Source organism: Barbus barbus (genome assembly GCF_936440315.1).
Source record: "Barbus barbus genome assembly, chromosome: 30".
NCBI lineage: Eukaryota > Metazoa > Chordata > Actinopteri > Cypriniformes > Cyprinidae > Barbus > Barbus barbus.
The window spans coordinates 14,690,418-14,705,171 of NC_136758.1; the positions used below are offsets into that span (position 1 = coordinate 14,690,418).

At 36.7% G+C, this 14,754-nt stretch overlaps 1 protein-coding gene across 1 annotated transcript in view; it reads left to right on the forward strand.

Moving 5' to 3' along the window:
- ush2a (Usher syndrome 2A (autosomal recessive, mild)) overlaps positions 1-14,754 on the forward strand; it is a gene marked incomplete at both ends in the record, with an annotated part of 210,615 nt that overhangs the window by 36,791 nt on the left and 159,070 nt on the right. The window contains 7 exons of the mRNA XM_079385784.1: positions 2,334-2,517; positions 4,493-4,656; positions 6,025-6,183; positions 7,004-7,501; positions 9,325-9,603; positions 10,750-10,919; positions 12,660-12,804. Of these exons, the coding sequence (XP_079241910.1) occupies positions 2,334-2,517; positions 4,493-4,656; positions 6,025-6,183; positions 7,004-7,501; positions 9,325-9,603; positions 10,750-10,919; positions 12,660-12,804 (1,599 nt within the window). The remainder of the gene's footprint in view (positions 1-2,333; positions 2,518-4,492; positions 4,657-6,024; positions 6,184-7,003; positions 7,502-9,324; positions 9,604-10,749; positions 10,920-12,659; positions 12,805-14,754) is intronic.

A 14,754-nucleotide genomic window follows, 5' to 3' on the forward strand; every position in this document is an offset into this window, starting at 1 on the left:
AGCTTCTGTTAACCCAATACCTTATTTCAGGCATTATAACCAAAAACCACACTTCCTATTTCAACATGGAATATGTCAACAGAAATTGACATATACATTTGTAATTAAGTTCCAGTTCAAAAGTAATATTGTACTAACACTATAAAACTGTAATCAAATATTTTACATGTTTTATGTTAGTCAACATCAAATTAAGTTTACTTCTTTAAAGCAAAACAAAAGATTAATAAAACAATGTTTTAAAAAGTACTTTACAGTAAAACTTTTAATTTTATATATTACAAAGTGCATTTTTTAAGTGTGTGAAAGTATGAAAATGTGCTGTCTTTAGTACACTTAAGTGAACTTTTATTTCATTATAGTAATAGTACATTTTTGGTAAATATACTTTTAAGATCTAAAGTACACTACAAGTGCATATTCAGTACAACTAAGCACACTTCTTTTTCAAAGTTAGCCATGATGGGTAACCAGTCAAACCGGCATGAAAATGCCCAAAACATTTTTTAAACTTGTATTTGGCTATTTTTCCAGCAGGGAAACCATGCTTCCCAACATCCACCAATGAGCCTATGCATATGTTATGAGGGCGCTAAGCTCGCACGATAACCAGACAAGGATGTACGGCCAGCCCTCCCCTAGCTTGTGCCCCTCCACACATGATGAAATAATGCAGGCGTACCTGCTGCTCACCAGAGCCTCGGACGCCCATGCCGGCACATAAAGCATGTGTACGGAGAGTGGGGCTGGCAGGAGTAAATTGAAAGCACAGGGAGCGGGGGGAGATCCATTTGGAGGAGGGTGGGGGGACGGATGACTGTGTTTCTGCAGGCCCTCCCCCGGCTCCCCTCACGGAGCCACTCTGTCGTATTTCACCGGAGGGGAAGCAGCCTGTGATTGAAACATCTCAAACTCAGCGCCCCCTGTCTGATTGATGCATGCAGGAGCCTGACTGAGCCCTTGAGATTCAATTCGTACTTTATTCTTTAGAAGATATAGACAGAAAATGGACCAGGACAATCTTAAAGGAACATTTCACCCAAAAATAAATACCTACTTGATTTTTTTCTGTGAAAGCCAAAAGGAGATTATAGGCAGAACATCTGAATAGGTGTTTTTCTCACAACAAGACGATAATAATGTACTGTACTTATTCCTTTAAAGGGACAGTTCACCCAAACATGAAATTTCTGTCATTATTTACTCACCCTCATATCGTTCCAAAACGGTATGACTTTCTTCTGTAGAACTATGGAACTGCTGAAAAGAATTTGTCCATGCAATGAAAGTCAATGGGGTTCAAAACAACATTGGACCCCACTGGCTTTCATTTATATCTATATGTGACCCTGAACTACAAAACCAGTCTTAAGTAGCACAGGTATATTTGTAGCAGTAGCCAACAATACTCTGGATGGGTCAAAATTATAGATTTTTCTGTTATGCCAAAAATCATTTGGATGTTAAGTAAGGATCATGTTCCATGAAGATATTTTTCCTACCGTAAATATATCAAACCTTAATTTTTTAATAGTAATATGCATTGCTAAGAACTTCATTTGGACAACTTTAAATGCAATTTTCTCCATATTTGATTTGATTTTTTGCACCCTCAGATTCCAGATTTTCAAATAGTTGTATCTCAGCCAAATATTGTCCTATCCTAACACACCACACATCAATGGAAAGCTTATTTATTCCGATTCCAGATTATGTATAAACCTCAATTTAAAAACAAAATGACCCTTACGACTGGTTTTGTGGTCCAGGGTCACATATATCTAAAAGTAATTGATAAAAAAAGAAAAAAAAGTAATCTTAATTGTTTTGAATAACTACAATTTTACAATTATAGTTAATAAATTTTAAATCTATAAAATTACAAATTCATCATTAAAAATGTGAAATTACAAATACATGACACCCAAAAGGGTGTATTTCAAGACAATAAAAGTAATTTTGAAGTTACATATTAAGATGTACTTAAGTCATATTTAGGCTAGTCAAAAACTTTTAAGTTCAATTAATTGCATATATTTAAACTAAAATACATGTTCTTTTAGTTGTAAATAACATTAAATGAAGTGTTCACAAACAACATTACATTCAGTTCACATTTAAGTATATTCTTTTAAAGTATGTTATTTCCGTAATAATTCTTTGAAGTACTTATTTTCTTAAGGGAGTTATTTTTCAATTTAATTTGACTTTATTTATTTATTTACTTATTTATTTTCCATGGTGATAGCAAAAGAGGAAGTAAATGAGAGAGCTCACAATAAAATATGCGTAATGAGTCTGTTGTGTTTTTTTCGCATCATGTGTCATTGCAGGTTTCTTCCTGTCTGAGGAGGGGCTCAGCGAGTGTGAAGTGTGTGAATGTCACTCGGTTGGAGCAGTGGGGCAGGTGTGTGCTGCCCACTCAGGGCAGTGTGTGTGTGCTCACCCATCACTGACCGGTCGCAGATGCGACCAGTGCCAGGATCTCTTCTTTGGCTTTAATCCAAGTGTTGGCAGGTCAGTGCCATGGTCTAACACCTTTATCTCGGTCATGTTCGAGAAAGACGTTTTCATTTATTACCATGCAGCAAGATATATCTTCAAGTAAAAATGAACAGTGTAAATCACCGTCAAAAATGACTCCAGACCTCCCTCCCGTCACCTAGACTGAACACTAGTGAATAAAGCCCATCTAGAAAATCATGCGCATCACTTTTCATAGCGATTTGAGCCAGTTAGCTGCTTACTGGGCCACGGGTTCAGACAGAGCCAGCAAAGGTCAAATTAGCCATTAAAGTCTCCCGCCTCTATACGAGGCTGCATTTTAAAACTCTCTGCATAGCTGATTTGTTGGATACATCAATTAGGTTGTAAATACATCATATGTTAGCTGTCTTAATGATATACTCCAAAGCAGCTCCCCAGCTTGAACATATGGCCTAAGTTGGGGATGGAAATCTTGGCATTCTCGAGAGCCAGTGGATTGGAAAATTATTTTTCTTCTTTTTTTTTTCGTTTCCTACACACGGCAGATTTCTTTTAATGATTTGTATATTTAAGTCTTGGTTTGGTTGAAGTCTCATTGAATGACCTTCCTGACGGCTTGCAGGAGATATTTAACTACTCCAGCCAAGCTGGGTGAATAAAAGGAACAGTGGGGGACATCGTCAGCGCTTCCCATATCAACCATCGTTTACCTTTTAAGCGTTTTCCCCTCAAAATAAAAAATATGATGTTGGGATGCACAGTAGGCAGGGAGAACATTAATTGTTGGCTGGTGAGATGCAAATAGCATGAGCGCGTGTTTTCGATGCATCAACAACAGGGCTACCGGACATCACAAATTGTTAATCCATACGAGTCGTGACAGATCACTGCATACGCAATCCATCCAGCTGCACTCGTTCGCCCGGTAAGGATGAAAAATGAACTATTTAAACTGATTAGAGGGGAAGCTTGAACTGCATCAGGAGATCCTATACAATAAAGATTTCTTTATCTAAATATTATAAACTCATTTGTCCGTCCCGGAATCAATAAGATGATGCATCTTATTTTGTTTTCTTATATTGGGTCGTTCACTGTGGACCACCTAATAGAGGTAGTTAAAAACCCACAATATGGTTAGGGAAGATTAGCCATCACAGCAAATGACAGGCATAGGCTACATGGAAAGTGGTGCTTGGCTAATCATTTAACCTTGGCGGGGAAAAGCAAGTTTTATTTTACAGAAGTGTAGGTCATATCTGCTCACTGTTTTTTTCCTGTGGCTAGTCAAACTTGCTTAATTCCTTGACTGCAAACTTTCCAGCTCTATTTGCAACACCTGTTCCAGACAAACGTCAATCTGGAGTCATTTACTTTGATAGCTGCAAGCTATTGGTGTATTTCAAATATGGAGAATGTAAGCATGTGGAACTTAGCAATATTGGTACTGATCACAGAATTTGATACCTCAATTGGCTTCGTTTTTGCATGACGAAGAGAAAAAAGTTCACTGTCTCCTTCCGAGGAGTCAAGGTCGAACCACATTGGGAAACGGGTGGCTTAGCCCAAAACGCCCCCGTAGTTGACAGAACAAATTTTCAGCTCATTAAGAGTCTGTGGCTTTTATCAGCTGCTTTCGAGGGTGTCAGGCGCTTGGCCCCCACATCACCCGCTGCTGGCCCCTCAGGGCCTTTCCTCCTCCATCCCCTACACCCCCCCCAGAAGTGTCACTGACAGGTGCATCTGTGAATGCCTCCATTTAGTCAAAGTGCCCCCCCCCTTCCCTCACAGTAACACACGCACACATTCACTTTTTGCAACTCTTCTTCTCTTAGCTAGTCGGAGAGAGACTCACAGTTTTTTGTACATAGAACTGGACTTGTTACTCTTGGTTAATTACCTGATTTCATGTCCTCTACAGACATGGCCAATGTCACAAGAAGTGATACTGTTTTTTATCTTCTGAAAATGTTTTTTGTGTCTCTTGTGATCTCCATGTGTCTAGGTGTGAGCCGTGTGGATGTGATCCTGTCGGGGGATTCGATGGCACGTGCCACCCCCAGACAGGGCAGTGTCTGTGCAAGCCATATGTGACTGGAGATAAATGTGACATCTGTGTGGAGGGAGCCAGTCACATGGATCCAAATAACTACCTGGGCTGCAGTAAAGGTCTGAATCAATATACATTTTAAATATGTATTAATAGCTGCGTTGTTTTATATATTTTGAATTAGCTTTTGTTTTTATTAAAGCATTTTAGTTTCCATTTAAATTTTAGTATTTTTAAGTATTATTTTATTTTTATAAATTATTTTTATTTTATTTCTCTTTCTTTTATTATTTAAAATATATTTTTTTAGTACTTCAATAATAGTAATTTTATTACTTAAACCTAAGTTTATTTTATTTAACTTATTTGCCAAGGCAACATTTGTTATTTTTGTAAATTGTTTTAAATACTTTTTTTTATAGTTTTAGTTAACAATAACAACACTGATGAATAAAAAAATATTCTTTATCCATGTGAATATAAGCATAATGATACATACAGAGCAATACAACTACATTTAAATGACAATTAACTATTCTTCATTGATACTTTTCAACATTAAATAACATATACAGATAACATTTGATATATATAAACATTTATTTCTAATGAGCATTATACCATTATATAAAAATTTGGCATTCCTGAAATGCTATCAGCTATATCTGATATCAAACACGCCCTTTGATATATTCCAGCCTATGGTTTCAGTAGGAAATATTTTAAAATAGAAAAGAAAATTCAGACCATATAATTTTAAGGAGCTTTATTTGAACTAAAGTCCCTGCTTTAGTAGTTCAATTTTAAATTCCTTTGGCTCAACACTCCATTTGGCTCAAAAACAGGAAAATGCCTCTTATAGATCACATCACAGAGCTTCTTTATTGTAGTGACTGTAATTTAAATGCAGATTTCCCCAATATAGTCAAATTGCTTTGTAAGTTTAATGCAAGAGAGGCATACCTAAGGTCAGAACTCACTGCCGTCACTCAACTGTTGTGGTATTTACGTTGGACTGTGGAATTTATTACATACTTTATTCAAAGTACTTGCCCAGGATCTGACACTCAAATTTAATCATGTTGCATCCTTATGTTTTAGCTGAACATTTCTATTTAATATAGATATATATCTCTCTCTCATGATCTTATGCCATTCCTTGGTTCAGTGCATATCTACATTATAAACATTCAGCATGTATACTGTAAGGTGACCTGTTTATGGGTCTGTATGTGTTTAGAGCATACAGCACTTAACCTTACGGAGACTCTTAAAGCCCTAATGTGCCCCTCCATACAGTGTTTTTATTAAGTTAGCATTTTTATGTGTAACAAATGATTGTTGCTCCAGTATATTCATAGTCCATTTTCCCTGTTAGCTAGCAGCTTTGGTGCTTTAACCTTGTGTCTTCCACTTCTTTAGTTCTGTTTCACAATGCAGATTTATCACCAAAATGTATCGGCTTACTCTCTCCCACTCCTGTTCAGATCCCCAGCAGCAACCTCCTCCCCTCGGCCGGGTTCTGAACTCCACGGCTATTGAGCTGAGCTGGAGGGCCCCTGACTCCCCCAACAGCAATGAACTGATGTACACAGTGCTACGAGACTCTGAGATCATCCACATCAGGCACAGCCAGCACCCATTCAGTTAGTGTCAAATGTCTTCGTCTGAGTATAAAATATGATTGTGTTCTGGAATTAAATGATACTTCAACTCTATGTCCTAAACAATTGTGACACAATAATATTGAAAGATTTAAATTATATAATAGAAAAGACCCCCTGCAGACCCTCATGACTGTGTTGATTTGACCTTTTTTCAACAAGGCAAGATTAATTCAAGTTGCAAAATGTCACGTGGTGTGACTTCCCCAAAACATAATGATTTTTATGAATTATTAATGATATTTGTTAAAAAAAGTTAAGAAAATATATATTCTTAAATATAAACAAAATAGGGAAAATATTTTATTACTTAATACTTGACACCTCATGACATTTAAAAAAATGTATACTATACTATACAATTTTTGTTTTTAACTATACAACAATAAACATGAATACAAAGAGTACATTTCTAAGAACATGGCACGTGTGCATTAAAGTGTTTTTTTTTTTATAGATTTTTTTTTGAACACTCATATACATAAAATTAAAACCTTTATTCAGCAAGGGTGCATTAAATTGAGAAGTGAGAGTAAAGATTTTTAAAATAAATAAATAAATAAAAATAAATGTTTCTTGAGCATCACACCAGCATATTTCAATGAGAATAAATGGCATTTTAAAACATATTAAAATATTATTATACATATTATTTCACAATATTACTGTTTTTACTGTATTTTTGGATAAACATTCTTAATGACCCCCAACTTTTAAACATTATTGTTAATTAATTGACAATTAACATTGTCATCAGTACCACAATTTGTTTGACAGCTTCCTTGTTCTCGTTCTCACACAGGAACTATGCATTACACAGATGCTGATTTGTCTCCTTACACAGCATACTCTTACCAGCTCATCACCAGTAATATCCGTGCTAACACCAGCAGTGCCACGGTCAGCTTACGCACTCTGTCTGCTGTACCTGAGCAAGAAGAACTCCAGTTAACCCTTGTGGGTCGAGCCAAGCCCACCAGTGCCTCCTTTAACTGGACGGAGCCTTTGAACACCATTGGTCCTGTAGACAGCTTTACCCTGAGTTCGATACATGATCTAACCGGAGAAGAGAGGATCCACTACACAGGACTTCAAACAGAGGCTACCGCTGAGGAGCTGCAACCCTTCACTCGATACAACTTCAGTCTGCAGGCTTGCACTAACGGAGGTTGCACTCGCAGCGAGAGTCTGATCGTACTTACCGCTCAGATACCTCCCCAGCAGCAGCCTGCACCCACAATCACAACCTTGGGGTCCTCTCAACTCAAAGTGGACTGGGAACCCCCAGTGTTACCTAATGGTATTGACACACTTAGAGCACTTCTCACTAATTTTGATCATTTTTGACAGGGGCACTTTGAAATATAGGCGGCCCACATTAAGACATCTGCATATCTGCAGTGGTTCTGAAACCTTTTTGACTTGAAGGCCCACATTGTCTAACACAATATCTGTGGGCCCCTCATGTAAGCTGATAATATTCTAAATATTTCAGTATGTGCTCTGTTGTAATTACGACAAAGCTGCTTGTTTTCAAACTTTTTTGAAACGGGAAATAGTCAATATATTAAAGGGTTAGTTCACCCAAAAATGAAAATTCTGTCATTATTTACTCACCCTCATGTCGTTCCAAACCCGTAAGACCTTCGTTCATCTTTTGAACACAAATTAAGATATTTTTGATGAAATCTTAGAGCTCTCTGATCCGCCATAGACAGCAAGGATACACGATCACGATCAACGCACAGAAATGTAGCAAGGACATCAGCATGGAGGATCAGAGAGCTCTCAGATTTCATCAAAAATATATATTAATTTGTGTTCAAAAGATGAACGAAGGTCTTACGGGTTTGGAACCACATGAGGGTGAGTAATTAATGACAGAGTTTTCATTTTTGGGTGAACTAACCCTTTAAAATAATTACCCACAATTATGTTTGGGTCCAGAAGTTTTAATAACAGTTTGTACTTTTTTAAAACAATAGTTTTTGAGGGGAAATATATATATATTCAATTTACACCATTTTTATTTGTTTTATTTTATTTGTTTTTTTTACATTTTAATTCAAACATTTTAAGTCATCCTGCGGCTCCCTTGTTTGATGAGGCCCCCCAGTGGGCTCCAGCCTCCTGGTTGAGAACTACTGGCATATACAAACCATTTCAAATATTCATAAGATACATGTTATGTTCTTGTTGTTAAAATGATCACTACCCCTGATTTTTACATATTTTTGTGGCCCCCATTTTGTATCCATTTTTGTCTTCCACCAGACCTAATATGCTGAAAGAAATGAAATAAATTAAAATAATCAGCTTTTGACTTCCTAACTCCACACTGAAACAGTACTAGATGTTAAACTTGTTGAAAGTAACGTTATCTTTTTCATTTAAATATTCAGATCAGTCCCCAAATTTCACTCTCCTGTTTTATTTATAGGGAGTAGTAATATTGTTAGACATGATTTTATTTAACAGTGATTTTTATATGTGTACAGCAGAGCTGAAATGCTCTTCCACTCTGCCGTAGCTTACTTTTTAACCGTCTCCAGCTACATCATTACAATAATGAGAAATACTATTATAGAGATGCCATTTGATCTCAGCCGGGATGAAAATTAATTCCTTACGAACTTTAATCTACAACCAAGAGGCTTGATTAAGGCTCAGCCCATGCTTCATTTCGCATTTCATTCGCAATATAAACTGATGGGACTGCGTGCCGCAAAGAAACATTTCACATTTAAAACAGTTGATTGCTGCATACAATTATGTATTGTGCCTCGTGCCGTTGAAAGCTTCGCAAAATAGCCCTCTGTATATCAATGACTTTTAATGCCAGTTATCATGCTTTTTGCCAAATTAGCTCATTAACATGGACCATTATAAAGTGCCCTTAGAGGATTCTCTCAATGAATTTCCTCTCCGTTTAATTGTGTCTATCTGATTCTCTCTGTCTGCCTCTCTTTTCTACATAATTTCATGCAGCAGCTGTAATTGTGTATTGTCAATGGCCAGTTTTACATCTCAATATCATCTGCTTCTGCTGAGGCTTAATAAGGGATTGCAGAAGAAGGTATTGGCATATGTGCATTTCATGCATCTCTTTCTTTCTCTCTCCAGGTATAATTATCAGGTATGAGCTTTTTATGCAGCTGCTGAATGAGTCACAGAGAAACGCCACCAGTTACGGTCCAGAGCAAAGGGTTTTCGTCAGTAGTGGCTGGCTGAATCCACGGCCGTTGATGAGTTCGGCCAATGAGAACGCTCTAACCCCGCCTGAGAGCAGTGCAGTTGTGTCCAGTCTTGAACCCTTTTCCACCTACCGCTTCAGAGTGCTCACGGTTAACATGGCCGGCAGTACCCTGTCAGAATGGGCCATGAGGCGAACTGCAGAAGGAGGTCAGTCGAACACACTTTGTGCTATCAAAGAAAGCCGTTTAAAGTTGTTTTTTTAACTAAACTGTAGTGATTATAACTATAAAATGATATGAAACTGTGTATTAAATTTTGGTTGGGGATGGCTCTTTTCATTTAGTTTTATATCCGAAGAGATTATGAAACAAATTATCTTGAACAACACTCAAAACAGTTTGAAATAAACAAGTATTGCATTTCATAGGCCACAAACACGGCTCCATTCCGCTGAGAAAATCCTGTATCTTCGGGCTTTATTTAGATGGGAGCCCTGGAGAATTTATTTTGAGGAGATGCTTATTAAGCAGAGAAAGAATCGGTGGCTAGTGTTACAGCATAGAATGACAGTTCCTGAAAAACGGAAACTGGGAATTAGCATAAACATGTGAGGGATTGTTTATGTGGGATAAATTTTCACCACAAGTGCTTCACAGGAAGGAGCCCATCCAGGCTTTCTATTTTATTTAGAAAGAAGACAGCTGAAGTTCCATGTATTGTTTCTGTCAACTTCCTCTTTATATTTTGACACTTGGAGGGAGGTGTACTTTACTATTTTTATTTCTCGCCATGTTTTTGTTTGACGAGATGCACTTGGGTTTGCTTATTTCCTTGTCAAAGGTTGTGTTAAGAGGATATCTCTACAGCTGTTTGAAAATAGTCAGGTTTAAATAGTGTAGAGCGGAATCAGTTTGTTAGTATTAACAAGTAAAAAAAATTAGAATTTATAAATTACGCTTCCCAAATGGAAAAAAATGGAATAATATTTAATCTGTATTTTCCAAGTATTTATTTGTTTGTTTGTTTACTATACTATTTTCCCATTATTTTCCACTATATATATATATATCAATATAAATTTTTACCCTAACCAACAACTATTTATTTATTTGTTTGTTTGTTACATCTTTTTAGGTTTATGCTTAAAAAACAAAAAATTAAGAACAAAAAACAAAAAAACAAAATTAAGAAACTGAATTGCAGTACTCTCTACAAACAATGCAAACATGTAAATAGACAAATAAATAACATACATTTTCGTCTCAAGTACATTCGTTTGCTGCATAGCAAAACAAAAATGCTGATTAAGAAACGGTTTTATTGTTTTGATTAATTATTTGTGCTGCTCCACAGTGCCAGAGTACATGCCCTCTCCTCACGTGTCCCCTGTGTCCTCGTCCTCACTCAGAGTGAGCTGGGAGACGCCACAGGACAAAGACATCAGGGGCGAAGTGACTGAGTACAGAGTCAACCTTCACCAAGAACAAATGTCCAACCCATATGCTCCACCTATAGTAACACAGGTATCCATTTCAGCACATTCAACTTTTTTCTTTTTTTTTGATAGAAAAGGGCCACTGCCAGAATATTCTGATGTGTTGGCACACAGCTTTGAAGTTTCTGTGGCTATATTGTCTTGTACTTTGCTTCATCCATCACAAAGAACACTTCCTGTTGCTCTAGTTTTTCTATTTTCTTTCATTGATATGTGTTGCTATATTGATAAAGAAAGCAAGTTTCCATTTAAATGAAAAAAAGACATTTTTATCCCCAGTAACCTTCATTTCGGTCCAGTTTTATATTTCCATAGCTTGTGCCTTTTGTCCCAGTATGCATGTGGTGTGGGCTGAACTGTCCAAAAAGGTCTCCTCTATTACTCATGTGAATCTTTGTGTTTTTTCTTCGTTCGGGTAGCAAACCTTTAAAGGTTAAAGTAGCACAGTCTTCCGCATGTTAGTCTGTATTTAAAGCACTGTTTTCCATATCAGGATCACCTTTCCTGTCTTCGTGGCAAATGTTTCAAGGATGTTTTTTGAGATTACTTTTCCTGAACAACCCTTTTTTAATTGGATTTCATTATCTTAGATCTTAATTAGTTTGATAAGTGTATGTTAGCATTGATAATGTTTTCAATCCGTAACCTGCAGATATGAACTTTTTTAATAAATATGTCAGGTCAGGCAGGTATTGAAAGCTCTGAAGGTGTGATCTTTGCGGTGTGTGTCTACATCTGTACTTCTTATGAGTGGACATTGACATGATCAGTTGCTGAAATATTGCATGTACTTACCAAGTACTGTTCCGCTGTTTTCAAAACAGCTTTTCTAAATGCTACATCGCTGTTTTTTCTGCCTTATTATACAGCTGAGCAATCTGAGGAAATAATCAAACATGCTTTCCTAGGTTGTTCCTCTCTTTACCTTGAAAAATGGGGAAAAACTATTAATAAATTTAAACAATTGTTGTTTCAAATGGTTTGTTATAGTTCATCCTGAATACATTTTAGTGAAAAGGTTCAAAAGTACATTCACTAATTCAAGTACATCACCTCTCAAAAGTATTCCCAAAAGTCCTTTTATTTTTAATAGATGGCTAAACTTTAAAAAAAATATTTTTTTTTTTTTATGAAAATGCCAGTCAAAATCTGTAAAAGTATAAATTGATTTAACATCACATTATATGTAATTCTACTGTAAAATGTTGTCAAATGTATAGTTTTTTTGGAAGTGAAACTATGAATTACAGTATACTTTATGGTGTAAAATAGTAAAATGACATTACCTGAACTCTCTGCTTAATGCATCACATATGATTTTATTATCATTAATGTATGTTAAGGTGTTTGTTTCACATTTGTAGTCCTTTAGTTCATGTTTATTGCATAAAATATCACAGTATCGCAGTCATAGTGTTTTATGGTGAATTTTTGGCAAACACAGCTGCCTGTTTGTGTGTGTGTGTGTGTTAACCTTAAATTTAGATTTTAAATTATTTTACAGGACAGGTTTTATTACTGTCTTCTAGTGTAACTGACTATATTTTAATAAAGGATAGCCGTTTTGAATAACTGTTTTAGCTACTTCACTTTTGTTGTATGTTCAGTTGAGAAAACTGAACTCCTCTCCTCTGGGAGGAGACAAATGATGTGAACTTGATTCAAACTTGCAGTGTCCATGTGAGCATGGAGCATTTATTGTTTACTGTGAGCATTTATTTCTATATGTTTTAAACTGTGCTCAGTGTTGTATGTTTTCATGTTTTAGGTGCTGTACAGTGGATCAGCACAGGAGCGGAGTTACACGGCAGGAGGACTGAAGGCCTATGAGGAGTACAGTTTTACAGTTACTGTGTGCAACAGACAGGGCTGTGTGAGCAGTCCGCCTGCGTCAGGCCGGACTCTGCCCTCCGGTCAGTACCATTCCTATAATCTACATCCAGTGTACCTTGCAAGCAGCCTTTGATGTTATGTTTTTAATTTTCTGAATCTGTCCTTCTCATTTGTCATTTACCGATTGGTTTAAAATTCTCTGCAATAGCAATGCTATATCGTCCCTGATACAAGAACCAATCCCAACTGTTCTACTTTAAAAAAATTCACTGTTTATAATGGAGTACACACACAGTATGCATGTGTGGGCACTCAACATCCAATTACGCGTGAGCACTCTGATGTATGTTGTCGTTGAAAGGCGAAAAACCTGAATAGGTGTTAATTCTTATGTTAATATTAATGAAGTGCCTTTAATGGAAAGTGTCTGTCATTGCTCATAGTCAGTTTGTTGAATAGGTCTCCCTCAGTGAAGGCCGGGCCAGACCACCTTTAATTGTGTACGTAAACCCATCGGTGAACTGGAGCACATATGGTCTGCCCTGCTCTCAATTGAGAGAGGAAGTCTTTTATCTCAAAGGAATACAAACTAAAGCTATTTTAGATTCACTCTCGGGTTATCTCTATTATTTTCATACTTTAAAATTGATGAATTTTGAATAGTCAAGCAGTCAGAGGAAGGAAGGTTCGTTCCTTGCGCAATTTCTGAAAGTGTGTCATCATCAAGAACACCATTTTATTTTTTATCAGGCTTTTTTGCTTTCTCTCTCTGTCTCTCTTTCACTCTCTCACTCTCTTTTTTTTCTCTCTCACTCTTGCTGTCACTTTTCATATAGTAACTATATACTGTATTTTATTTTTTACTCATATATAAAATGGAATTCTATCTTTATTTTTGACATTATTTGATTCATGCTTTATTTGTTTTTGTTGTGAGAGAAATTTGTGTGTTATGTGTGTGTTATTTGTTTAGCTTTTTGTGTTTTATTTATTTTGTTTTTTGTTTTGTGGATCCAGAGTTTGCAGAGTAATAAAAGTGTACAAAATTGTTTAAGAACAGTTCTTAAGCTCAAACACTTATCGGTATTACAATAAACTGCATACTGTATGTTCAGCAATTATTAATGTGGTATAAACTGAAAATTGGCAATTTTGTAAATGCATAAATAGTAGATGTGTGATCCTGCAGCATAACACATGGATTAAAGATTAGGCAAAGTCTTGTAATAGGCAGTTAAAAATCCCTGTGTTACAATACGCATTTAGCCTTTCCAGATTTGTCCTTTTCTTAATTGTACAGGAAGGCAGTGTACTTCTTGACAATGACCAGCCTCATTTCCCCCTTTGTTTTTTTCCCTTTGCCTTTATTTTGCCATTTACACATGGGCTCACGTGACTGCTTAATGAGTTAAACCAACCCCTCAGTCAAGATTCTCCACTCCGCTTCTTACTACTTCATTTGTGGCCCAAGCCGAGAAATTCATTGTGCGGCAGTAAAAACAATTTACTGTTAATTACAAGGAGAAAAATGTGCCGTAGCGCTCTCCCCGATTGCCATGAATCACCGCACACTCCCGGAGATTTATAAGGAATATGTAAGTAGGATGAATTAGCAGGGTTTAATAACAGAGGCACAAATCATGCAGCCTTCAAGGGCCTTTAATTGATACAGTGGAATGTGATGGGCATGAATCAGTCGGGCTCGCAGCGCCGCTGTAACATATGGTCAGCTCAATATGCAGCAGCCGATGGAGCTGCCGATGTCATCGGCTATTCCATATGGCGGAAGACTTTTAACGCTTTGCTTCTGTTTATAGGGTTATTACTGAAGGTTTTTTTCGTCAGCATAGGGTATTGTTAGTTATATATAAGGACCTAAATGTGTATTTGCTTTCGTTTTCAATGAGTGTGTGTGTGTGTGTGTGTGTGTTTATGTGGTTTATGAGGACACAAATTTGTATAATGACATGGGTATGACAGAGGTATTACAATATGAAGGTGGTTTATGAGGACACTGCCTATGTCCCCGT